Source organism: Dendrobates tinctorius, unplaced genomic scaffold, assembly GCF_039654945.1.
Source record: "Dendrobates tinctorius isolate UK_male_01 unplaced genomic scaffold, ASM3965494v1 ptg000043l, whole genome shotgun sequence".
NCBI classification, from domain to species: Eukaryota; Metazoa; Chordata; class Amphibia; order Anura; family Dendrobatidae; genus Dendrobates; species Dendrobates tinctorius.
In genome coordinates this window covers 1,485,583-1,511,581 of record NW_027361711.1, presented here as the reverse complement: position 1 = coordinate 1,511,581, position 25,999 = coordinate 1,485,583, and the positions used below count along the sequence as shown (strand labels likewise).

Here is a 25,999-nt window from a genome sequence, read left to right as displayed (position 1 = left end):
GAGCTGCCTCTAAGTGTTGCTGCTCACACCCTGTATAAAATATTTCTATATTAGGCAAAAAAGTAACATTATTAAAGTGGGAACATCCAAAAAGGCTCTGCATGGATATGGGAAGTTAATAGTGTATTTCTTGTGTATAAGCTTACATATGCAGCAAGTGAGGTGTTTGTATTGGGTAGAAAAGGAAGCCTGTATAGGTAATACTTGTTGGGGAGGCTATATGTACACGGTGTTCCAAATTATTATGCAAAAAATATTTCCTCATATTTTCTCTAAATTACCTATATGAATTGCAGTCTTTGTTATTTTCCAGTCATCTAATATTCTAGTATAATTGCAATGTTTTTGAACAAACTGCCTATGAAAACAGTATATGCATGTTCCAAATTATTATGCACAGCAGAGTTTTCAACCTTTTTATTTTTATTTTGAACAAAAAAGATGGTCAATTGTGAAATTATAAGCATTATCAGCTTTTTACAAAATGAAATCAAACAGTTTTCAAGTCAAAACTTTATTCTAGGTGATATTACATTTGCACATAGGAGCCCTTGTTCGAAAGAAGCTTCTGAACTCTCTTGTCCATTGAATTTGTCAGTTTTTGGATGGTTTGTGCTTCAATTGTTTTGCATGTGGACAGAATACCCTCCCAGAGCTGTTGCTTAGATGTGATCTGCCTCCCACCATCATAGACACTCCTTTTGATGATGCTCCAGAGGTTCTCAATGGGGTTGAGGTCAGGGGAAGATGGTGGCCACACCATAAGTTTGTCCTCTTTTATGCCCATAGCAGCCAGAGATGCAGATGTGTTATTTGCAGCATGAGACGGTGCATTATCATGCATGAAAATGATCTTGCTGCGGAAAGCACGGTTCTTCCTCTTGAACCATTGCATGAAGTGCTGTTTTAGAAACTCCTCATAGATTATGGAGTTCATCTTTACCCCTTCAGGGATCCTAAAGGGGCCGACAATCTCTCTCCCCATGATTCCAGCCCAAAACATTACTCCACCTCCTCCTTGTTGGCGCCTTAGCTGTGTTTTCATGGGGTGTCCATCAATCAGCCATCCTCCACTCCATCCATCTGGACCATCGAGCGTTGAATGGCACTCATCGGTGAACAAAACAGTTTGGAAGTCAGTCTTCATGTATCGTTTGGCCCACTGGAGCCGTTTCTGCTTGTGTGCAGTGGATAGAGGTGGTCGACAGGATGGCTTACACACAGCTGCAAACCTCTGAAGGACCCTGCATCTTGTTGTTCGGGGGACGTTGGAGGCACCAGCAGCTTCAAAAACTTGTCTGCTGCTATGACAAGGCATTTTTGCAGCTGCTCTTTTAACCTGACGCAATTGCCTGTTGGAAAGAGTCCTCAATTTTTCCTTATCAGCACGCACATGTGTGTGCTGGGAATCAGCTACATACTTGATTGTGCGATGATCACGATGAAGTGTCTTGGCAATGTTGATTGTAGTCATGCCTTGACCTAAATACTCCACAATTTGTTGCTTCTCAGCAGCCGACACATCCTTTTTCTTTCCCATTTTGGCCTAAAATGTAGGCTGCTTAATAATGTGGAACAGCCTTCTTAACCCCTTACCTACAATGGACGTAATATTCCGTCCATGTGACTCTGGACCTAACTACCATGGACGGAATATTACGTCCCAGCGATCAGCGGCGCCCACGTGGTGAGCGCCGCTGATCGCGGCCGGGTGTCAGCTAATTACCATAGCTGACACCCGGCACAATGTGTCAGGGGCGGTCACGGACCGCCCCCGACACGTTAACCCCTTGTACACCGCGATCAAACATGATCCGGGGGTTAAAGGGAAGCATCGGCAGGGAGGGGGCTCCCTCCGTGCTTCCCTGAGCCCCCCACGGCAGCGCAATGTGCAGTGCTGCTGCGGGGGGCTCTTTCCCTACAGGCCCCCGGATCCAAGATGGCGACGGGGGCCTTCGGGGGCCTGCAGGGAGCTGACTTCCTCACTGCCTGCAAAGCGCAGGCATGAGGAAGTCTGCAGCAGTGCCTGTGACAGATTGCTGATCTGTCACAGTGATCTGTGATGTGACAGATCAGCGATCTGTCACAGGACAGTGATGTCCCACCTGGGACAAGGTAATAAAGTAAAAAAAAAAAAAAAAAAAGTGTTAAAAATAATTAAATAAAAATCGCTAAATAAATTAGTAAAAAAAAAATATTCCCCAATAAATCCATTTTTTCAAAATAAAAAAACAAAAACAATAAAAGTACACATATTTGGTATCGCCGCGTCCGTAGCGACCCGCCCTATAAAACTGTCCCATTAGTTAACCCCTTTAGCGAACCTCTTAAAAAATAAAAATAAAAAACGAAGCAAAAAATGATTTATCATACCACCGAACAAAAAGTGCAATAACGCGTGATCAAAAAGACGCATATAAATATCCATGGTACCGCTGAAAACGTCATCTTGTCCCTCAAAAAACGAGCCACCATACAGCGTCATCCGCAAAAAAATAAAGTTATAGTTCGCAGAATAAAGCGATACAAAAAAAATTATTTTTTATATAAAATTGTTTTCATTGCAAAAAACCGACAAAACATAAAAAAACGACCTAAATGAGGTATCGCTGCAACCGTACTGACCGGAAGAATAAAAACGCTTTATCAATTTTACCGCACGCGGAACGGTGTAAACGCACCCCCCAAAAGAAATTCATGAAACGCTGGTTTTTGTTCATTCTGCGTCCCAAAAATCGGAATAAAAAGCGATCAAAAAATGTCACGTGCCCGAAAAAGGTACCGATAAAAACGTCAACTCGTCCCGCAAAAAATAAGACCTCACATGACTCGGTGGGTCAAAATACGGAAAAATTATAGCGCTCAATATGTGGTGATGCCAAAACTATTTTTACAATAAAAAGCGTCTTTTAGCGTCTCACAGCTGCCAAATATAAAAACCGCCATAAATAGTAAATCAAACCCCCCGTTATCACCCCCTTAGTTAGGGAAAAATAATAAAACTAAAAGAAAATGTATTTATTTCCATTTTCCCGCTAGGGTTAGGGCTAGGGCTCAGATTAGGGTTAGGGGTGTGTTGGGGTTAGGGTTGGAGTTATAATTGGGGGGTTTCCACTGTTTGGGCACATCAGGTGCTCTCCAAAGGCAACATGGCGTCTGATCTCAATTCCAGCCAATTCTGCGTTGAAAAAGTCAAATGGTGCTCCTTCCCTTCCAAGCTGTGCCATGCGCCCAAACAGTGTTTTGCCCCCACATGTAGGGTATCGGCCTACTCAGGACAAATTACAAAACAACTTTTGGGGTCCAATTTCTCCTGTTACCCTTAGGAAAATAAAAAATTGGGGGCAAAAATATAATTTTGCGGAAAAAAGTTTTTTTTTATTTTCACGCCCAGGCGTTATAAACTTCTGTGAAGCACTTGGGGGTTCAAAGTGCTCTCCACACATCTAGACAAGTTCCGTAGGGGGTCTAGTTTCCAAAATGGGGTCACTTGTGGGGGGTTTCCACTGTTTAGGTACATCAGGGGCTCTCCAAAAGCAACATGACACCCGCAGACCATGCCATCAAAGTCTGCATTCCAAACCGTCACTACTTCCCTTCCGAGCCCCGACGTGTCCCCATACAGTAGTTTTCTCCCACATATGGGGTGTCAGCGTACTCAGGACAAATTGGACAACAACTTTTGGGGTCCAATTTCTCCTGTTACCCTTGGGAAAATAAAAAAATGGGGACTAAAAGATGATGTTTGTGGAAAAAATACGATTTTTTTATTTTCACGCCCGGACGTTATAAACTTCAGTGAAGCACTGGGGGGTTCAAAGTGCTCACCACACATCTAGATAAGTTCCTTTGGGGGCCTAGTTTCCAAAATGGTGTCATTTGTGGGGGGTTTCTTTGGTACATCAGGGGTTTTCCAATCGCGACATGGTGTCCGATCTCAATTCTAGCCAAAAATGTCAAATGGCGCTGCTTCCCTTCCGAGCTCTGCTATGCGCCCAAATAGTTATTTACACCCACATATGGGGTATCAGCGTACTCAGGACAAATTGCACAATAACTTTTAGGGTCCTGTTACCCTTGGAAAAATAAAAATTGGGGGTGAAAAGATCATTTTTGTGGAAAAAATATGATTTTTTAATTGTACTGCTGTACGTTATAAACTTCTGTGAAGCCCTTGTGGGTTCAAAGTTCTCACCACATATCTAGATAAGTTCCTTGGGGGGGTCTAGTTTCCAAAATGGGGTCACTTGGGGGGGTTTCCACTGTTTAGGTACATCAGGGGCTTTCCAAACGCGACATGGCGTCCGATCTGAATTCCAGCCAATTTTGCATTGAAAAAGTCAAACGGCGCTCCTTCCCTACTGAGGTCTGCCATGCGCCGAAACAGTGGTTCCCCCCCACATATCAGGTATCAGCATACTCAGGACAAATTGCACAATAACTTTTGCAGTCCAATTTCTCCTGTTACACTTGGTAAAATAAAGAAAATTGAACCTGAAGTGTTTTTTTTGTGAAAAAAAGTTAAATGTTCATTTTTTTTTTTTTAATATTCAAAAAATTCCTGTGACGCACCTAAAGGGTTAATAAACTTCTTGAATGTGGTTTTAAGCACCTTAAGGGGTGCAGTTTTTAGAATGGTGTCACTTTTGGGTATTTTCTATCATATAGACCCCTCAGAATGGCTTCAAATGTGATGTGGTCCCTAAAAATAAAATGGTGTTGCAAAAATGAGAAATCGCTGGTAAATTTTTAACCCTTATAACTTCCTAACAAAAAAAATTTTGGTTCCAAAATTGTGCTGATGTAAAGTAAACATGTGGGAAATGTTATTTATTAAGTTTTTTGTGTGCCGTATCGCTGTGATTTAAGGGCATAAAAATTCAAAGTTGGAAAATTGTGAAATTTTCGCCAAATTTCCGTTTTTTTCACAAATAAACGCAAGTTATTTGAATGCAATTTTACCACTAACATGAAGTACAATATGTCACGAGAAAACAATGTCAGAATCACCGGGATCCATGGAAGCGTTTCAGAGTTATTACATCATAAAGGCACAGTGGTCAGAATTGTAAAAATTGGCCCGGGAGTTAACGTGCAAACCACCCTTGGTAGTGAAGGGGTTAAGTAGTCTTGCCTTTATTTGGACACACCTGCCAAACTAATTTGCACAGGTATCTGCAATTGCTTTCAGTGATATAAAGAGCCCTGACACACATCACCATCAATGAGTTTAAATGACAAACAAAAAAATTCTAACCTTATCACTCCGAAACTCTTTTTGCATAATAATTTGGAACACAGTTTATAATTTTTTAGTTTCCGAAGTGATCGCAGTATGAAAGAAAATGAAAGGAATGTACCTGAAAAGTGCAATATGGACTGCAGCCATGATCTAGACAAGAAAGCATAGGTTTACGAATGGGTTGAACATTCTTTGATAATGGGGGAAGGGTGTTGAATATTAGGAATGTCATTTAGATACATGTTCACTCTAGTAATTTTAAATTTAGACCACCTTTTAATGAAAATTAGTAAGTCATGTTTTATTGCATCCCTTAATTAGGATTTACTTACCTTTAAGGGTAATTTTTTTTTTTTTTATTATAATTTTTCATTACTTAGGGCAGTGATGGCGAACCTTTCTAAGACCGAGTGCCCAAACCTACAACCTAAAACCCAATAATTTATGACGAAGTGCCAACACATGCCAAATACCCCATCATGATCCCCTTCATGTAGAAATATGCCCCTTCATGTACAAATGGCCCATCATGATCCCCTTCATGCAGAAATATGCCCCATCATGATCTTCATTTAGAAATATGCCCCATCATGATCCCCTTCATGTACAAATGGCCCATCATGATCCCCTTCATGCAGAAATATGCCCCATCATGATCCCCTTCATGCAGAAATATGCCCCATCATGATCCCCTTCATGTAGAAATATGCCCCATCATGATCCCCTTCATGCAGAAATATGCCCCATCATGATCCCCTTCATGCCGAAATATGCCCCCATTATGATCCCCTTCATGCAGAAATATGCCCAATCATGATCCCCTTCTTGTAGAAATTGCCCATTCCACCACCTCCATCATTACCCTCTTCCCATCACAGCCATCATTGTCCCTCTCCCATCACTGGCCCTCTCCCCATCACTCCCATCATTGTGTCCCTCTCTCCATCACAGCCATCACTGGCCCTCTCTCCATCACTCCCATCATTGTCCCTCTCCCCATCACCGGCCCCCTCCCTATCACTCCCATCAGTGTCCCTCTCCCCATCACCGCCATCATTGGCTCTCTCCCCATCACTGGCCCTGTCCCCATCACTGCCATCATTGTCCCTCTCCCCATCACTGCCATCATTGTCCCTCTCCCCATCACTGCCATTATTGTCCCTCTCCCCATCACCAGCTCTCTCATCACTCCCATCATTGTCCCTCTCCCCATCACCGCCATCACTGGCCCTCTCCACACACAGGGCCACACTCACGGCGCACACACACACACACACACCAGCGGCCACACTCCCTTCTTAGCGGTCTCCGCGTGCCGGCAGCGTCCTTACTGTCACTTCCTCTCACACATTGAGAGGCGCAGCCGTGGCTGGATGACATCATCATTCAGCTCCGCAGCTGAGCCACTCAATGTGTATGAGGGAACTGCAGCTCTGAACAGTGAGGCGAGGCCTTGGCCGCGTGCCAGCTATGAGGGCTTTGCATACCCTGTCTGACACGCGTGCCATCACTGACTTGGGGTATGTGCAGACGATCAGTAAACACTGCAGATTGGACACTGCGTACTTGTGCAGTGTCCAGCTGTTACAGCATGGTGGATGGGATTTCCAGAAAGCCCATGTCCATTATGCATCCAGAGGCGCCTGTGACTCACCCTCGGACATGGACATGTGCCTCGTCTTTGCAGACTGCAGCTTGTCAACTTCTCTTGTGGAGATGCGAGTCTCTGTAAAAGAAATTTGACCCATACAATGTATTTGGATGTGGTGAATATGCATGGTTCAGTGATCACATGCGTGATCATCTGCATTCAGTTGCTGGCAGCGCTTTGGATGCAACAGATATTCGATGCGTTCAAAACGCTGCCAGTTCTGGATCGTGGGCACATACCCTAAAGGGTTTTTCACACTTTGGTGTACCGTACTGTGTGTAGTAGATGACTTACGGTACATACACACACCCCTGAAGTAATACTGTATGTATTTATGTGTGAACACCTTGTGACTGCACCCCTTTTTCTTTTGCTTTTCTCGGTCTTCCGCCTTTGTACTTCTATTGTTCTTGATCAGCTCTTAATAAAATGTTGCTATGAAAAAAAATGCAAAGCAGCATAAAGACATGCCCTTTCCCAGTATCAAGTGAGCAATGCCCCTTTCTTTAAAGCATTACTCCAGTGTTTTTTTCTTTTTTGTTTTTATTTCAGCACTGGAATGGTGCTACTAATACAAGATCCCTGCCCCTAGTATCAGGGCTGTGGAGTCGGTAAGCCACAGTTGCGACTCCAACTCCTGGATTTTATCAGGCTCCGGCTCAGATTCCGGCTCCGACTCCTTCATAAATGGCCAATTCATAACAACAAATTTACTGTTGTAAAATATTAAACATCGTGCTTATTCAGTTTCTCACCATCATATAAGTAATCAGACCACTTAGAGCAAAAACTACATTTATTAGAATACAATTAGAATATAGCAAATAACTTCTATAAACTTTTCTAAACTGTAAGTAAATATGCAATAAACACTTTTATGCAGTTAATAAGAAGAAATCTATAAATTTGTCCTCAGAAAAAGTATTGCCTCTGTCAGATCCTCCTTCATGGATGCCCTCAAATCTGATCTAATTATTTTGAGAGCAGAGAACAACCTCTCTACACTAACTTGTGTTGGTGGCAAAGCAATAACCACTCGGGCAACATCTCTGACAATGTCAGGATACAGAGGAATCGCTTGTTGCACTGTTATTTTTGATGAACGGTCAAATTTCTCAATTTCTTTAAGTGCACATGAAAAATTCTGCTGAAATGTACTGGCTGTGTTCCTTGATGGGGATGATTCTTCTTCTATGCGGGAACGCTTTGCACGGTCCTTATGATCCAAATATTTTTCGAAATTAAATTCTTCATCAGTTGATGATGAGGGTGAAGATGTGGCAGGACGACCAAATTCTTCTTGTTCCTCCTGACTGTTCTGCAACCCTTTCATCCTCACTGCTATTTCAAACAGAGCTTCTTTTCCTTTACTTAGCTGTTGATCATCTAGAAGAATCCGATGCATTGGGTCTACATAAACAGCTGCCAAAAGAATGTTATTTTGTAATAGTAGCTCCTCTCTCCGTTTCATTGATGTAGCAATGCCACTTGCAATTAACCCTCCTCTTTGGGACAGGCGAAACATCAGGTTCTTCCACTCCTTTAAGAAAATACCTGGAGTTAAGTCCTCTGCTTGTAATTTTTTAGTCACTGTAAATGGGTGCTCTAGCAATTTTTCCAGCTCAGTCACCTGATTCCACTGACTTTCATTTAGCGTCAGTTGAGGGTTAGCCATGTCTACAAGAAAGGTTTTCAGTTCAACCAAGCGCTGAATCATTAAGTAAGTACTGCCCCATCGTGTGGCTTGATCAATAATTGCCCCTTTTCCAGCACGTCTCTTCAAAATTGAGTCAACTTTAGGGGTTCTGGCAACAGTAGCCAATTTTCTCACCTTGCCAATCAGTGCAGCAGCATGTCCTTCTTGCAGACTGTCTCTTATAGCCAGCTGTAGCGTATGCACAACACAGCGCATGTGATGAATGAAAGAACATATTGACACAGTTTCAACAAGATCATCTAAACTATCATGTTGCTGTTCATCTGAAGCAACTTCAGTTTGCTCCTCAGTTACAATACTGTGTTCCCCTATTTCAAACATTTCTGTGTCTGTGGACCCAGAATGTTCTTCTAGCTGCTGGTCACCATCATTACTCTCATTCATTAGCTTAATAGTACTTATCATATTTGAAGCATTGTCAGTTACGACAGAAAGAACTTGCTCTTTTTTAAGTTCATAGTCTTGCAGAACCTTTTCCACCAAGACCTGGAGAAACTCACTGGTGTGATGAGCTTTGGTGTCTTTTACTGCCAATGTCTTGGTAACTATTTCATTTTTGTCACAAACAAATCGGACATTGATGGCAAAATAGTTCACTCTGTGACGTGTGCAGGCATCCATTTTAAGAAACAGAAAGCGTCCCTTGAGAGTTTTTTTAAGTTCTTCATTTTGTTTAAAAGCTTCTTCGATTACTAATTTTCTAATACTCTCTCTCTCCAGAGAAACACCAAGCTTGCGGGCCATTTCCCCATTCAGACACATAAAAGCTGGTCGTGAAAATAATGAAATAGGCACACTATCCTTTACAACAAGCTCTATGATCTGTTTTTTAAATGTATCTACTGTCATTGTCACAGTAACTTTGTCACTGACAAAATATCTTGCAACTGATGGCTGCAAAGTTCTCTGCTCCTTTGTTTGGCTGGAAGAGCTGGGCACTGGTTCATTGGTTTGGATGCAGTCTGTCTCATCCACTGCTTTCAGTACTTCTGGATGAAAGCGCTGTAAATGTCTCTTTAGATTAGAAGCTCTGGTAGGAGCATTTTTATCTTTGCCTGAATATGCACTCATCTTGGCTTCACAGCATTTGTTTTCGTCTGGATCATTTGTCATACACTGACAGACATAATGTTTTCTATCTTGAGTGATGGTGAAATGTTCAAATACAGCTGATTTAATGTGATGCTTCTTTGACATTCTCAGGTTTTTAATTCTGCATTCACAATCCAAATGACAATTGTTTTTCCTAAAAACAATTGTACAAAATTGTCAGGTCGTACAACTGATATAGTGGGGTCAGTAATACTGTTATTATTCCTCATGTACTCACAGTTAACTGATGCAAAGTTTGTTGAAAGGATAATACTTCTTACAGTCTTCCTCTTCTGAGTAGCAGGCAGCTGTGAGATGCTTGGAAGACGCACACCTAGTATGATCTAGTCTAGAGGAGGAGCTTTACTACTAAGAATTTGCAACACATTTTCACTTTGTTTCATACATTGTAAGTAGGGGGGTTGGGGCAGCATGAGGGTAACCAAGTATAAGATTAGATAAGGGCAGTGGAGAACAGTGACACACAAGAAGTAAGAAATGTCTCTATCTCCAGCAGAACTGCTTATCACTGTTGTTCATAGTTTGATAGAACATATATATTTGAGTAACATTTATAAAATTCATATGAAAGTTCAATTATGAAATATTAATACATTTTTTTTAAAGCTGGAGTCGGTGCATTTCTTCCGACTCCAACCAAAACTAACTCCGACTCCACGACACCGACTCCACAGCCCTGCCTAGTATTATACTCTCCACCCATCATCTTCAGCTATTCCTGGTGCCCCTCCATCCGTTGGCGCTATCTTATGACAGCTTCTGACTGACCGGAAGTGAGAAGTAACATCACAAGCTCTCAATGGAAGTCTGAGAGGCAGAACGAGGCTCTTATTAATTATGCATTGAAAGTGACCTCCGTCTCTCCTAGCAAACATGAGCGATTCAGGTCGTCACAAACTACTGGACACTGACCGGAGCGTTGGTGATAGAAGGTGAAGACGGCAGTGGGTATGAGAGTAGGGGCAGGAACCTTACATTAGAAGTATCACTCCAGTGGTAAAATAAAAAAACACTGGACTGGTGCTTTAAGGCTACTTTCACACTTGCGTTAGGAGGCGCAGCGCACGGTCGCCGTGCAGCTCCGCCCCCTGCTGCTCCCCCTCCGGTCAGCTCCTCCTATGGGCGCATGACGCTGCATGCGACCTGCGTACCCTATTGTTAGCATTTGGTATGCAGGCCGTGCGCTGGTTTGCTTTTGCTGGCGCATGCGCCCTATTGACGGTGCGCCGAGCACACCAAAATGCAACACAGTGCGTTTGGCTCACGTCAAAAGGGCGCATGCACTGGCAAAAGCATACCAGCGCACGGCCTGCGTACGCCAATGCTAACGATAGGGTACGCAGGTCGCATGCAGCGTCATGTGCCCATAGGAGGAGCATACCGCAGGGGGAATGGAAGGGGGCGGAGCTGCACGGCGGCTGTGCGATGCGCCTCCTAATGCATGTGTGAAAGTAGATTAAGGCCATAAAAAGTATCTCTAGAACCTCATGATGGGCATTAAAAAATAAAATATTCAGAGGAGCAGCAAGAACAAAAGTGCACTGTCGAGTTTTTGACCTTAAGCATTATGATAGAGAATACCAAAGGGTAAATTTTTTTAATAATGTGAATTAATTTTATATGGACTATTAGAAATGTTTTTCTCCATTAAACAAGATGTGTTTCCTTTTGCAGAGTACAGACTGTGTCCATATTTCCTGGGAATCTCCTTCTTCACCAACAGGAAATATCTTAGAATATTCTGCGTATCTAGCCATTCGCACCTCTCTTCCTGAGGCTCAGAACCAGCTTGCATTTGTAAAAATTTACAGTGGCTTAGAGACATCGTGCACCGTAACGGCTTCCCAGCTGGCAAATGCTCATGTTGACTGCAGCTCCCGGCCTGCGGTGGTGTTTAGGATTTCTGCCAAGAATGAAAAGGGTTACGGTCCAGCGATCCAAGTAAGGTGGCTGCAAGGTGAGTGTCTTCCTTCTGTAGCACAGAACTGTACATTATCTAATATTATGATAGATCTTGATAAATATAAAACAATATGGGACATCCCACAAGTTTTTTCTTCACTTCTCCTGCAGTGTCCTAGTACTTTTGGGCCGAAGAGTCAATCATAATTCGGTAATCTTGCATACATTTGTTCATAATGCTAAACTGGGGGCAATACAGCAATGGAGTAATGAGATGACCTAAAGTGATTGACTATTTAAAGTCACTTCTTTTCGTTTTTTTTTTCAGAGAAAACCTGAGACTTCTCGAGGAAGGTGATGAAAGAGAGTTCTGATCGGTTGGCCACTTTGCTGGAACAAATCCTTTTTTCAAAGTGTTTTTAGAGCTGTATGTTTCACTTTTTGTAAAATTTTGTAAATCTCAAAATGTTTATTTTTTCATTATGCTTCTAATTGTATAGATATATAATCTAAATATATGATGACAGTATATACTTTTTCATGTTATATTATAAATGTTAGTGATCTGTGCTCAGGTGGGACAATGTGGTACAGTTTCTAAATAGAAACTGCCTGTCTGCTTCCATTTTTTTACCACTTGCATATATTTGTATCTAGTTTTTAAGCAATAAGATTGTGCAAAGGGACGGGAGGGATCTTGCGGTGCAATACAGTAGGCACATAGCACTTCCCCTGAATCTAGGGGTTTCCTGTCGGGTTTCCATGAAAGAATAACTCTGGAGTAACAATGTGTTGCATCAGAATACTTTATTTTTCTTCCTTTCAAACTATATATGTTTACATTACATCGTGTACAGTGGGGCAAAAAAGTATTTAGTCAGTCAGCAATAGTGCAAGTTCCACCACTTAAAAAGATGAGAGGCGTCTGTAATTTACATCATAGGTAGACCTCAACTATGGGAGACAAACTGAGAAAAAAAAATCCAGAAAATCACATTGTCTGTTTTTTTTTTTTTCATTTTATTTGCATATTATGGTGGAAAATAAGTATTTGGTCAGAAACAAGCAAACAAGATTTCTGGCTCTCACAGACCTGTAACTTCTTCTTTAAGAGTCTCCTCTTTCCTCCACTCATTACCTGTAGTAATGGCACCTGTTTAAACTTGTTATCAGTATAAAAAGACACCTGTGCACACCCTCAAACAGCCTGACTCCAAACTCCACTATGGTGAAGACCAAAGAGCTGTCAAAGGACACCAGAAACAAAATTGTAGCCCTGCACCAGGCTGGGAAGACTGAATCTGCAATAGCCAACCAGCTTGGAGTGAAGAAATCAACTGTGGGAGCAATAATTAGAAAATGGAAGACATACAAGACCACTGATAATCTCCCTCGATCTGGTGCTCCACGCAAAATCCCACCCCGTGGGGTCAGAATGATCACAAGAACGGTGAGCAAAAATCCCAGAACCACGCGGGGGGACCTAGTGAATGAACTGCAGAGAGCTGGGACCAATGTAACAAGGCCTACCATAAGTAACACACTACGCCACCATGGACTCAGATCCTGCAGTGCCAGACGTGTCCCACTGCTTAAGCCTGTACATGTCCGGGCCCGTCTGAAGTTTGCTAGAGAGCATTTGGATGATCCAGAGGAGTTTTGGGAGAATGTCCTATGGTCTGATGAAACCAAACTGGAACTGTTTGGTAGAAACACAACTTGTCGTGTTTGGAGGAAAAAGAATACTGAGTTGCATCCATCAAACACCATACCTACTGTAAAGCATGGTGGTGGAAACATCATGCTTTGGGGCTGTTTCTCTGCAAAGGGGCCAGGACGACTGATCCAGGTACATGAAAGAATGAATGGGGCCATGTATCGTGAGATTTTGAGTGCAAACCTCCTTCCATCAGCAAGGGCATTGAAGATGAAACGTGGCTGGGTCTTTCAACATGACAATGATCCAAAGCACACCGCCAGGGCAACGAAGGAGTGGCTTCGTAAGAAGCATTTCAAGGTCCTGGAGTGGCCTAGCCAGTCTCCAGATCTCAACCCTATAGAAAACCTTTGGAGGGAGTTGAAAGTCCGTGTTGCCAAGCGAAAAGCCAAAAACATCACTGCTCTAGAGGAGATCTGCATGGAGGAATGGGCCAACATACCAACAACAGTGTGTGGCAACCTTGTGAAGACTTACAGAAAACGTTTGACCTCTGTCATTGCCAACAAAGGATATATCACAAAGTATTGAGATGAAATTTTGTTTCTGACCAAATACTTATTTTCCACCATAATATGCAAATAAAATGAAAAAAAAACAGACAATGTGATTTTCTGGATTTTTTTTTTTCTCAGTTTGTCTCCCATAGTTGAGGTCTACCTATGATGTAAATTACAGACGCCTCTCATCTTTTTAAGTGGTGGAACTTGCACTATTGCTGACTGACTAAATACTTTTTTGCCCCACTGTATGTGTATTGCACTTTTATATTATATACAAACCTAAAAAAATCAAAATGACCTGAAAATCTTGGTTAGTGAAAATAGCTGCAATATTAATCTTAAGCCTTCTTGTATATATCACAAGTTAATGTGGGTGTAATAAATATATATAATTATGTAGCCACACACACTGGCAAAATTGTTGCTTCCCTTCTCTTTAACGTAAGAAAAACCCCTGATAGTCACCTGAAATGGCATGAAGCTGAGAAAGTAGTTTTCAGTGTACATTTACTGAATATCAGCTACTGAAAATCAAGCATTGCTTTTTAATTGTGGTTCAATGGAAAAATTAAAACAAACTAATGAAAATGGCCTGGACAAAGATAATTTGTCCTTAGGGGCATGTTAAACTAAGGTGTGTCCTGTAAGGTGTCTACTACCTTGTAATCAGTCAGTCTAGCTAGGGTGAAAAGTAGTCACCATGCTGTTTGGTATCATGGTGTGTAGCACACTGAACATACAGTTGCTAAGTAGAGCGTTTTCTCAGGACATTGGAAAGGTAATGATACACAAAAAGGCTAAATCTACAAACAGTTTGATGTACTTATTACTACAATTGCACATATTAATCAGAAGTTTAAGATCTATGAGATTGTAGCCAACCTCCCTGGACGTGGCCATGAGATGAAAAATGGAAAACTACAGAGAGGGATAGTAGGAATGATAACAAAAGTGCAGAGAACAACTTCTAAAGAGATTAGAGGAGAGCTCCAAGTTCAAGGTACATCCGTATTAGATCGCATCCTCCATTGCTGTCTTTGCCAAAGTGGACTTTATGGAAGACGACTGAGAAGGAAACCACCTTTGGAAGCAAGTTTTTTTTAGGGCTAGGCTGTAATTTGCCAAAATAGATATTGGCAACTCACATCTGCTCTATGTTCAGATGCAAAAAATTAAGAATACAAAGAACCTTGTACCTACTGTTAAACATGGAGAAGCATTGGTTATGTTTTGGGGCTGCTTTGCTGCATCTTGCACAGTGTGGGTTGATTCTGCAGGCTACAATGAAATATCAAGACTATCAAGTCATTCTGGAGGGAAATGTGCTGCTGAGCGTCAGAAACTTTGGTCTGAGCTGCCGTTAATGGCCCTCCAACAGGACAATGACCCAAAACACAGCTAAAAACATCCAAGAATGGCTCATCTTATTGACATCTCCAAAAAGGACTGAAACTTGCAGCCTGCAGAAGATGCTTCACACCTGAGACAGCTGGAGCTGTTTGCTCAGGAGGAGTGGGCCAAAATCCTGTGGACCAGGGCAGAAGTGTCATTGAGAGTTACAGAAATTGTATGTTTGCTGTGATTGCTTAAAAAGGCTATGCAATAAAATATTAAGTTAAATGTTTTTTTCCCCACAAACAAAGTATATTTTAATCAACAAATCTTGGAATAAAAAAACCCCTACAATTGGATGTGATTAAATAAAATGTTCCTGTGCTGAGATAATCTTATAAATTTGCCCCTGCTGTGTACTGTGTAATGGCCGTGTCTGACCATATCACAGCTCCTGGGCAGGGGTGGAAGGAAAAGAGTATACACACAGGACAGCAGGGGGTCACAGCTGATTCTTTCTGTGAGGTAAAACATTGCTTAAAAACAGGCAGCAAAATGTTTTACCTCACAGAAACCAGCAGCTTCGAACCTGTATTGTCCTGTCTGTATTTTCTTTTGCTCTGAGATGTGGTATGTATGATCAGACCATGTTTCTGCATGGTCAGACACCGACAATACACAGTACACAGCAGGGACACATTTATAAGATTATCTCATCGCAGGAACATTTATTTTTAACAAGTCCAATTGTAGAACTTATTTCAAAATTTTCATTAGTGTTTTTTTTTTTTTTTTTTTAACCACAGTTCAAAAGCAAGATCTGAATTTCAATAGTTGATATTCAGGAAATTTTAAATTATTTCTGTCAGTTTTAAGCATTTAGTGACCATTGTGGGTCTTAAAGAGAATCTGATAGCAGCTTTTGCTATGTTATCTGACAGCAGAATGATGTAGGGACTGAGACCCTGCGGTGTATCACATAGTGTACTGTGTGCAGCTGTAATAGTCCGTTTTCTGTGCTGCATATCTAGTAGAGCTCAGCTGTTGTACGGTGTATAACCCCGACCGCAGCTTTCTGTGTATATTGTATAGTGACAGAGCTGCTAATCCTTGTTGGAGGCATGGTTGGACTAGGAGGTAGGAGGCTGTTGTCCTGTAGTGATGGTAATCTACTGATAAAACATTGATTTGAAACAGCAGAACACAGCCCAGTGAGTGAGACATCGCTGAAATCGGGGTCTTTGCTTTAACATTTTAAGAACCCTATAATGTAAGTGTGAGAGCTGAAAAAACTAATATATATGTGTGTGTATGTATCTCAATGTGTTTTTTTAATTAAATGTTTGTTTTTACTTGCAATTTTATGTGCAGAAATAGCTCTAGAGTAATATGACAGCTTTCTTGTCATTGGCCACCATTTTCCAGGTCATTTTTGAATTTTTTGGGGCATTGGTTTCTGTATATGCAGCTTGTAGTCTGCATATGCTTTTTCAGGTTATCTTGTATGAGTATATTCCTAAAGTAGCCCAGTTGGCTCTAGCTGCTCAGTAAACAACCGATCTATCTGGTACTTCACATCTATTTTCTAGGAGTTTAATGGGAAACTGTCATGTCAGATAAAATGATTAACTTGCAGATAATCATTAATCTACAGGTAAATCGCGTTAGATGCCTGGCCGCCATACTGAAAGTGCAGCACCCGGGGGACAACTAATCTTTATGCTCCTAGGAGCTGCCGGCCTTCAGTCATACAGGCGTGCTGGGATCGCTTCAGTCATCGCTCACTATAGTGTAAGCGGTGGCTGTAGGCACGTCGCAGCACTCCCACTGAGAACCAGCTGTCAGGCCAAGGGCTGGGGCATGCTTACAGTAGCCACTCACTGTGTACTGAGCTGTGATCGTAATTGTCCCAGGCTGACCTGTATGACTGAAAGCCAGCGGCTCCAGGGAGAAATAAGGTTAATTTTCTCCCAGGGGCTGCACTTTCATTACGGCAGCCGGGCACCTTTGTAATGCTATTAACCTTTATATGAACTTTATATGTGCAGGTCAGTACTGTTATCCGACGTGACCGGTTCCCTTTAAATGTATAGGTGGGATAAATCTGTTTGTCAGTTGCAGTCCCTGAATGAAGTAATCTTTCTTCAGATTGCTCACTTCATTCAGATGCTTTTTATAATTTTTTTTCCCCCTTTCTGCTACCTTTGTGAAACCACAGTGTATACCGTGTCTTGTATATGAATTCTGAGCCTTGAAACAATATGTTGAAATTTTGTTCTCTGATATTTTTTGTACAGAAGGTCAAATATTTTACGTGGCACTGTTACATATTACACTCTCGAAAATGTTTTGGTTTTCTCTGCCCTTTGGGACAATAAAAAAAATCCGGATTACTTACCGGTAATACTCTTTTGTAGAGTCCACGACAGCACCCACTGAGAGAGGGGATCCGCCCCCGGAACAGGAAACCTACAGAGAGATAAATGGGGCGGTCCCCCTCGCTCCCTCAGTTTGTGTTACCGAGAACAACGGAGGAACCGCCATACATGTTTTAGTCAATTTGTTTGGGCGATTCATCTATCTTACCCCTATGTAGTTTTATGTTTACTAAGTTTAATCACCTATTTAACTTAACTCATAATCTCCACCACCAAGGAGACCCATGTGTGAAAAAATCTTTACGGGAGGGAAGTGAGCGGGTGCTGTCGTGGACTCTACAAAAGAGTATTACCGGTAAGTAATCCGGTTTTTCCTCTTCGCCATGACAGCACCCACTGAGAGATTTCCAGAGATAATCACTTGGGAGGGCACACCGTGTTAAGGACTGATCTACCAAAAGTCAAATCCTCGGTAGAGGATAAATCTAGTCTATAGTGACTATAAAAGGTAGACGGAGAAGACCAGGTTGCAGCCTTACATATTTGTTCAATTGGAACGTTCGCTCTCTCGGCCCAGGAGGATGATATGGCTCTAGTAGAGTGCGCCTTAATCCCCAGTGGAGGGTCTTCTCCCTTTGCCAAATATGCCATCGTGATCGCATCTCTTATCCACCTGGATATCGTGCCCGTTGTAACTGCAGACCCCTTTCTGCTGCCCTGGAAGGAGACAAAAAGAGACCTACTCTGCCTCCAGGGACTGGTCCTATCTATATAGTCTAGCACAGCTCTCTTCACATCTATGGTGTGATATTTCTCCTCGTCCTGTGTTGACGGGTTCTCATAGAATGAAGGTAGGCATATCTCTTGAGATCTATGAAATTTAGTTGCCCGTTTGGGCAGGTAGGACGGGTCCGTCTTTAAAATCAGACTGTCTCGTGTTCTTAACAGGAACGGAGGGTCTACTGATAGAGCGTGAAGATCACTCACCCTCCTAGCCGATACTAAGGCCACTAGCATAGCCGTTTTCAATGAGAGGCACTTTACTGATGCTGAGCTTATGGGCTCAAACGGTGCCTGAGTGAAGGCATCCAAAACTAGAGTAAGGTTCCACGCTGGTAGCTGAGGCATATGCACCGGTTCTGATCGTTGACAAGCCGAGAGAAAACGAGTCACCCATCTATTTGCTGCCACGTTATAGTTAAATAGGGCTCCTAGGGCTGATACGTGGACCTTTAGAGTGCTCACTGAGAGTCTCAATTCTCGGCCTCTTTGTAGAAATTCTAGAATGGCCGTAATGGGTACTTCACCGGCTAGCTTTGCTGGGTGAAAGGCCAGGAACTTCCTCCACACCTTAGCATATATCTTTGTTGTGGACTCTTTCCTACTTTGTAGCAGGGTATTGATTAGGTTCCTTGAGAAACCCTTCTGCCTCAGTAGCTCCCTTTCAAATTCCAGGCCGCTAGGTGCAGGGCTTTGGCCTGTGGATGGTAGCAGGGTCCCTGCGAGAGAAGATTCTGGTGCAGCGGCAGGATCCATGGGTCGGTTAGTGACATGGCTCTCAGCCATGAAAACCACGGTCTTTTTGGCCAAAACGGGGCTATCAAGATGACCCTCGCCCTCTCCTGTCTTATCTTCCTGACCACTGTTGGTAGTAGAACCATTGGAGGGAAGGCATAGGCTAGCTGGAAAGTCCAGGGTGCTTGGAGGGCATCTAGAATGTCTGGGTTGTCTGACCTGTATAGCGAAGCAAACCTTCTTACGCGCCTGTTGGCTCTGGTCGCGAATAGGTCTATCTCCGGTCTGCCCCATCCTGACACTCATTTCGAAGACGTGCCTGCTGAGGACCCACTCGCCCTGATATAGGGTCTGGCGACTGAGATAGTCTGCTCGGGAGTTGTCTACTCCTCTTATATGGAGCGCTGACAGGGAGAGAAGATGTACCTCGGCTATTTCTAGGATCTTTCCCGCAATAGACATCAATGGTCCTGACCGCGTGCCTCCTTGCCGGTTTATATAGGCCACTGCGGTGGTATTGTCTGTCTGAATTCCCACGTGGGTGCCCCTTAACTGTGGAAGAAAGTGAGACATCGCATAGAAAATCACTGTTAGCTCCTTTACATTAGAGGAGGTTTCTATTTCATCATTACGCCACCAGCCTTGTACCATGTGCTCCTCTAGGTGGGCTCCCCAACCTAAGGGGCTGGCATCCGTAGTGAGTATCTTGGAGGGAGTCACCCACCATTGCACTCCCTTTGATAAATTGGAAGGATTTAACCACCATTTCAGGGATCTTACCACCTCGGGCGATAGGGACATCTTCCCTTCCAGCCGCCCCTGCAGTCTATCTGTCTCCTGCAAAATAGCCCACTGCAGTTCTCTCGAGTGGAACTGAGCCCATTGCACCGCTGGAATGCACGATATCAGAGACCCCAGCAAGGACATACCCTGTCTCAATGATATTACGGGTCTTCCTGTAGTATTCTGTATCTTATTGATTATGGCCATTACTTTGGCGTTCGGCAGAAAGGACTCCTCAGTCCACTTGCAGGCCCAGAAACCTCTGACAGGTCACTGGTTCTAGTCTGGACTTCTCCCAGTTAATTAGCCAGCCCAGTGTTTGTAGGGATGAGATAATCCTAGCTATTCTCGCTTCGCACTGTGAAACAGAATTCCCCACTATGAGTAGGTCGTCTAAGTAAGGGACAACTAGGGTGTCAGTCAGCCTTACATACGACATCACTTCCAGCATCAATTTTGTAAATACCCGAGGAGCCATGGATAGCCCGAATGGCATTGCCGCAAACTGGAAATGCTGAATCCGACCTTTGAACCAGACTGCTACCCGCAGGAACCTCTGGTGCCCTCGATATATGGGGAGATGGTAATAGGCGTCCTTTAGGTCCAAGACTGCCATATAACACCTGGGGAACAAAAGTTTTATTGCAGACTTAATCGACTCCATTTTAAACGACCTCAGTCTTAAGAAGGTATTAAGCTTCTTTAAATTTATTATAATCCTGTAAGAGCCATCTGGTTTTGGGACCAAAAATAGAGGAGAATAAAAGCCCATTCCTATTTCGTCCTCTGGGACCTCTACTAGGACCTGTTTAGTTAGCAGTACTGCAATCTCCATCTCCAGCGCTTCCTGCTGTGTCTGGGACTTCATGGAAGTCAATAGGAAGGAGTTCGGTGGATACCGAACAAATTCTAATTTCAGGCCTGATGACACAATATTCATGGCCCATGGATTTGATGTCACCTTCTCCCATTGGCGGCTGAATTTTAATAGCCTGCCACCTTCCGGTATAATGATTTTATCGGGATCTGTCTCCCCTGAAGGGACGTTTCCCGAATAGGTTGCCCCTTTGTTTGGGGTCCTTATTTCCCCAGCGGTCCTGGGGTCTAAAGTCCTTCTTTTTACCAAACGGCGGCTTCCTGTAGGGCCTCCTGTTAAACGGAACATACGGGTTAGGGAAACCCTTCTTCCTCTCCCCCGCTTTTGTCAAAATCTCATCCAGTTCCGTGCCAAACAAGTACTTACCCTGGCAGGGTATAGCACACAGTCTAGTCTTTGTTTGTGTGTGTCTCCTTTCCATCCCTTCAACCATAAGGCCCGCCTGCCTGCATTGGTCAGTCCTGCCGCTCTAGCCGATAACCGGAGAGAGTCCGCGGAGGAGTCGGAGAGGAAGGCCGCTGCTCCCTTAATGAGGGGCATAGAGGAAAGAAGCCTACTCCTAGCTACTCCATTCTTAATATTGTCCTCTAAGTCATTCAGCCACACCAACATTGATCTTGCCGTACACGTGGCTGCTATTGCGGGCTTAAAGGCTGCCGTACATGCTTCCCAAGATCTTTTAAGAAATGTATCGGTTTTACGATCCAAAGAATCAGCCAAAGTTCCCGAATCCTCTACCGGCAGAGAGGATCTACGAGAGGTAGAGGCCACTGCCGCATCCACCTTGGGGGCTCTCGACCAGGCTATTAACTCCTCATCGTCAAAGGGGTACTTACGCTTAGACGTTAAGGGGAGGAAGGTTCTTTGACCTTGTTTTTCCCACTCCCTTTTAACTAGCTCTTTAACAGCTGGTACCACTGGGAATGCCCGGACCTTTCTACGGGAAATGCCTGCAAACATTATGTCCTGTGGGGTCTTGGGGTCCTTACTTTCTGGCAACCCCATGGTATTTCGGACAGACTTCACTAAATTACTGACACTGTCCGTGGGGAAACACGTTTGGTCCTCGTCCTCTGAGGAAAGGTATTCCTGGGACTTGTCGGAATCTAGTTCCCCGGTTTCAGATGGTGACTTTGACGCCAGCGAGGCTCCTCCTCTTGGCGAACATATTTCTCTCGCGGAGGAGTGACCCCCCCCCAAACTACTGGAACCGCCTAAGGCCCGTAGCTCTTCTCTTATCATTGCCCGGATATCCTCCTTCTTTCGTGAGGAATCCTCCTGTAAGGCCTCCTCAATACATGATTGGCATAATCTCTTAGGGTGGCCATCTGGGAGGGGCTGAGAACATAAGGCACACTCTCTATGTTTCGCCTTCTCCGTTCTTTTAGCCTAAAGGGGGTATGGACCAGAAAGAGAAGGCCATTAATTATATATTCTGACCCCAAAACACTCACCCGTGAGTTTCGTCAGTAAACTACCGGCTGCGGGGTCCGCAACCCAGGCTGAGGCGAGGCATGGGACGACTTATTTTCTTTGCGTTTTTTCTCCAAGGGCTCATCTTGCCTGGAAGGTCCACTAGATTCCTTCCTGGAGCTGCCACTTTTCCTGGTGCTACTACTTCTCCTTGTAGCACTGCTCTGTCTACTGCCATGTGGGGATTGCACTGGCTGACCTAACGGGAGCGAAGCTGGGTCATCTAAGGACTACATGACCGCACCAGCGCTGCGTCTGTGGCTTCTTTTTATAGCCTCTGCTATAGCTGCTCCTCTTCCCCTCCTTTTTTTTTTTTTTTTTTGCGCTTCTGCGCATGCGCGGGCGTTCTCCCGCGATCTCTGCCTCCTGTCCTAACCCCGGAAGTCCTCTCCACTTCCGGGTTGCCTCTCCTGGGGAAGCGCTCGCTCACAGCAGAGCACTGATGCGGCGGCCGTCCGGCTGTGCCTCCCGGGTATCTACACCCCGCCACCAACACACGGGGTCCTTCTCCCCTCCGCAGGTATGACCCCCGGTAGCGCTGCCCAGCACAAACGCTCGAGCCCTTTGCTGGGGGGGGGGGGGCACCATCAACCCCGGTCACTGGTATCTGTAATGTGCCCCCCCCGGGGGGGGTATTCCACTGTCCTCCCCAGTGAGCCTTGGCACCAGTCTCACCTCCGGCCTCACCTGCATTACCAGCTCTAGGGGGGGGGGGGATATACCTCTCCGCCCGACGCTGCCTCCGGTCCTGGGGCCCCTGCTGCTCATATTCTGCACGCAGGCGGCTACCAGACCAGGTATCCTCTTCTGCGGGTTCCTTTCCAGGAACAGGAAACCAAACTGAGGGAGCGAGGGGGACCGCCCCATTTATCTCTCTGTAGGTTTCCTGTTCCGGGGGCGGATCCCCTCTCTCAGTGGGTGCTGTCGTGGCGAAGAGGAAAAAAATCCATATGTAAAATTTATTCTGGACAAGCAGCCTCTTTTAGCACTTGTTCACAGATTACATTTTTGCCATGACAAATAGCTGTGTTTTACTGTACTAGCAAAGTGAGTGAGCTTTCTGACATGTAATGCATATGCTGAGTATTTTTTCATTTGATTTCAACCCTTAAAGCGTTTTTGAAATCAGCAGCATGTCAAATTTTCAGCATTTTTGCATGCCTTTCACCCATTAAAATAAAGAGCATGCGCATCCGTTAAAGGGGATGTGTCAGTAGGAGCATCCATCCTAAGCAGTCTCTATGGGTACGTGGGTGTGTAGGTCATAGTTGGCTGAATAAAATGACACCTTGATATCGGAGAGCAGCAGTCCTCTCGTAGTGTTGTCAGCTCTTCTGCAGAACTGTGCCTGATTATAACTGACACAGTACAACAGAGTGAACCTTGTCTCATTACAAACACAACAAGCACATTTGTCCTTTCACAGTGCTGTTAGCTCTGCTGTACTGCACTTCCTCCACACTGGCTGCCTATGAAATGGAATCTGAAATGTGGTGAGAGGACTATAGCTGCAAATGTTTTAATGAGACAAAGTTCACTTCTTCCGTTATACTGTTAGTTATGACCTCACTGCAGAGCTGTGTGAGTTATGAGAGCAGGCTGTTAGCCATTACACGTCCCACACTGGTAATGCCCTCCTCTTATTTATAATAAGCTCTGGAGGCAGATTCTCATAGATCTGTGTCCGGACCATAGTTAATTTGCATATAAGAAAAATGTGGATTTCTCTGAAATATAGCATCAGATGGCACATATCAAGCTATCATTTTATTCAACTTCCTATGACCTGCAGGCCGATATAGATAACTTAGCAGGGTTGATCCCACTGACAGATTACCTTTAAGGCCAAGTGTGCACATTGCGGATTTGCTTGCGGAAATTTCTGTGCGGTTTCTGCATCTCTTGGCAGAAAATGCAGTGGAAATTCCACGTGTTTTTTGTGCGGATTAACGTGCGGATTTGTATGTGGAATTGTGTGTGGATTTGTTAGCTAAATAAAGATATAGAATTTAAAAATAAAAAAAAATTGTCATTATCAAGTCCAACATCCATTGTTGATGTGCTTCAACCAAGAGAGGCTCTATTCTATATTCTCTGTCCACACACTCTGCCGCCTTCTGACGTCATGTCCTTTAACAAATCTGTGTTTTTTGCACTAAATCCGCATGAAATCCGCAAACCTTTTTTACATCTGTTTTTGTTGCAGATTTGAGTGACCCAATGGAAGTCAATGGGTGCAGAAACGGTGCAGAGCCGCAAAACGAATTGACATGCTACGGAAAATGCTGCGAATCAGGGTGGAATTTTCCGCATCATGTGCACACCAATTCTGGATTCTTATTGATTAACCTTGCTTTAGGAATCCTTCGCATTTTTGGTGTATTTCTATGCAGAAAAAAACGCTTCAGAAGCGCAACAAATCTGCAACGTGTGCACACACAGCCTTATGGGATATTCCAGCTCCAAGACCCTATCCCAATATGTAGTCGGTGTAATAATAGCAAATACCTCCAATTAGAAATGTAGTCTAGTTCTTTTGATTCGCTATGTCTTTTTCCTCATGTGCAGGCATTGTAGGATCTTGGGTATCTATGGTTACGACCACTGATATAGTGATAGTTAGCTAGTTGCTAGTGGTCGTAATCATGGATATCTATGGAGACATAGATACCATTAGAGACATAACAAATCAGAAAAACTATACATTTCTAATTTGAGGTATTTGCTGCTATTATTATTATTATTATTATTATTATTATTACACCTACTACATATTGGGATAGTATCTTAGAGATGGGAAAACCCCTTTATTTGTGACCGACATTTCTGCACCAAAAATGTGTCTTTTCGCAGGAAAAACACTGCATAAAATGCATGCTTTTTGATGCTTTTATTCCCCCATTCATTTACATGAGTGATATACTCTGCAAAAACGCTAAAAGAATGGAAAGGCTGCAGACTTGAAATTGCTTCAAATCTGCAAGAAAAAAATAACTGGTGTGTGTGTATGAGACTTCAGAATACTCAGTAACTTTGTTGGTATAGTAAAACAGCAAAAATGCAACATGTGAACATACCTCTATGCTATGAGCACAGTGTTTTCACAAGACCTTTCTACACCAAAAAAAAACCTCTGCGCTTTACCGTACCAGCTAAATGAATGAGATGCCTGAAGTCTATGCACAGATTGCTATGTTGTTTTTTTTTTTCCTTGCAGATATGACGCAGTTTCAAATCTCTGCGTGCCAGTTGTTTCAGCAGGTTTTTTTTTTTTTTTTTTTTTTTTATTGCTTTCCACTCCTTTAAATCCATAGGGTGAAAAAAGTATACAAAAAGCATTCACTTTGCTGGTACAGTAAAATGCTGTATTTTTTGCGGCCCAATAAGTACAGGGAAACAAGGCAAACATAAGCCAGTGAGCAAGAAGCTACAACTGGCACTAGTCTGAGGCAGAGAGCTGGCTAACTAGCCAGGTAATTATCCGAACAGGACACACCTGGATGAAGCTCAGGCAACACCCTAACTTCGACTGGATGGCTAAACTGTCAATCACAGCACTGACAGCTAAGCACGTCCCAGCATCCGAGCTGTCCATCAAATCCTGACAGCTCAGTATGCCCCATCTCTAGATTGGATGACAGACAGTAATTCACTGCATCCAGACACACAAACTGTGGAATCGTTACACCTGTCCCTTTTCAAGAAGCAATTTCAGCAGTTTCTGTATCCTCACAGGCAAGATTACAATGACGTAACACCTCTGTACCCCGCTACTAAAACGGGATCTCCTCCAGCA

At 43.5% G+C, this 25,999-nt stretch overlaps 1 protein-coding gene across 7 annotated transcripts in view; it reads left to right on the top strand.

Annotated features, from left to right (window-relative positions):
• Window positions 1-25,999, top strand: part of HCFC2 (host cell factor C2) — a 128,788-nt gene that overhangs the window by 93,675 nt on the left and 9,114 nt on the right. For 6 of the 7 annotated variants that reach the window (XM_073575139.1, XM_073575141.1, XM_073575140.1 and 3 more), the window contains 2 exons: window positions 11,398-11,680; window positions 11,954-12,052. In XM_073575139.1, coding sequence (XP_073431240.1) covers window positions 11,398-11,680; window positions 11,954-11,964 — 294 coding nt within the window. In that variant the 3' untranslated portion in view covers window positions 11,965-12,052. Of the gene's footprint in view, window positions 1-11,397; window positions 11,681-11,796; window positions 11,837-11,953; window positions 12,053-25,999 lie in introns of all 7 variants that reach the window. The other variant, XM_073575138.1, reaches the window with a different exon arrangement.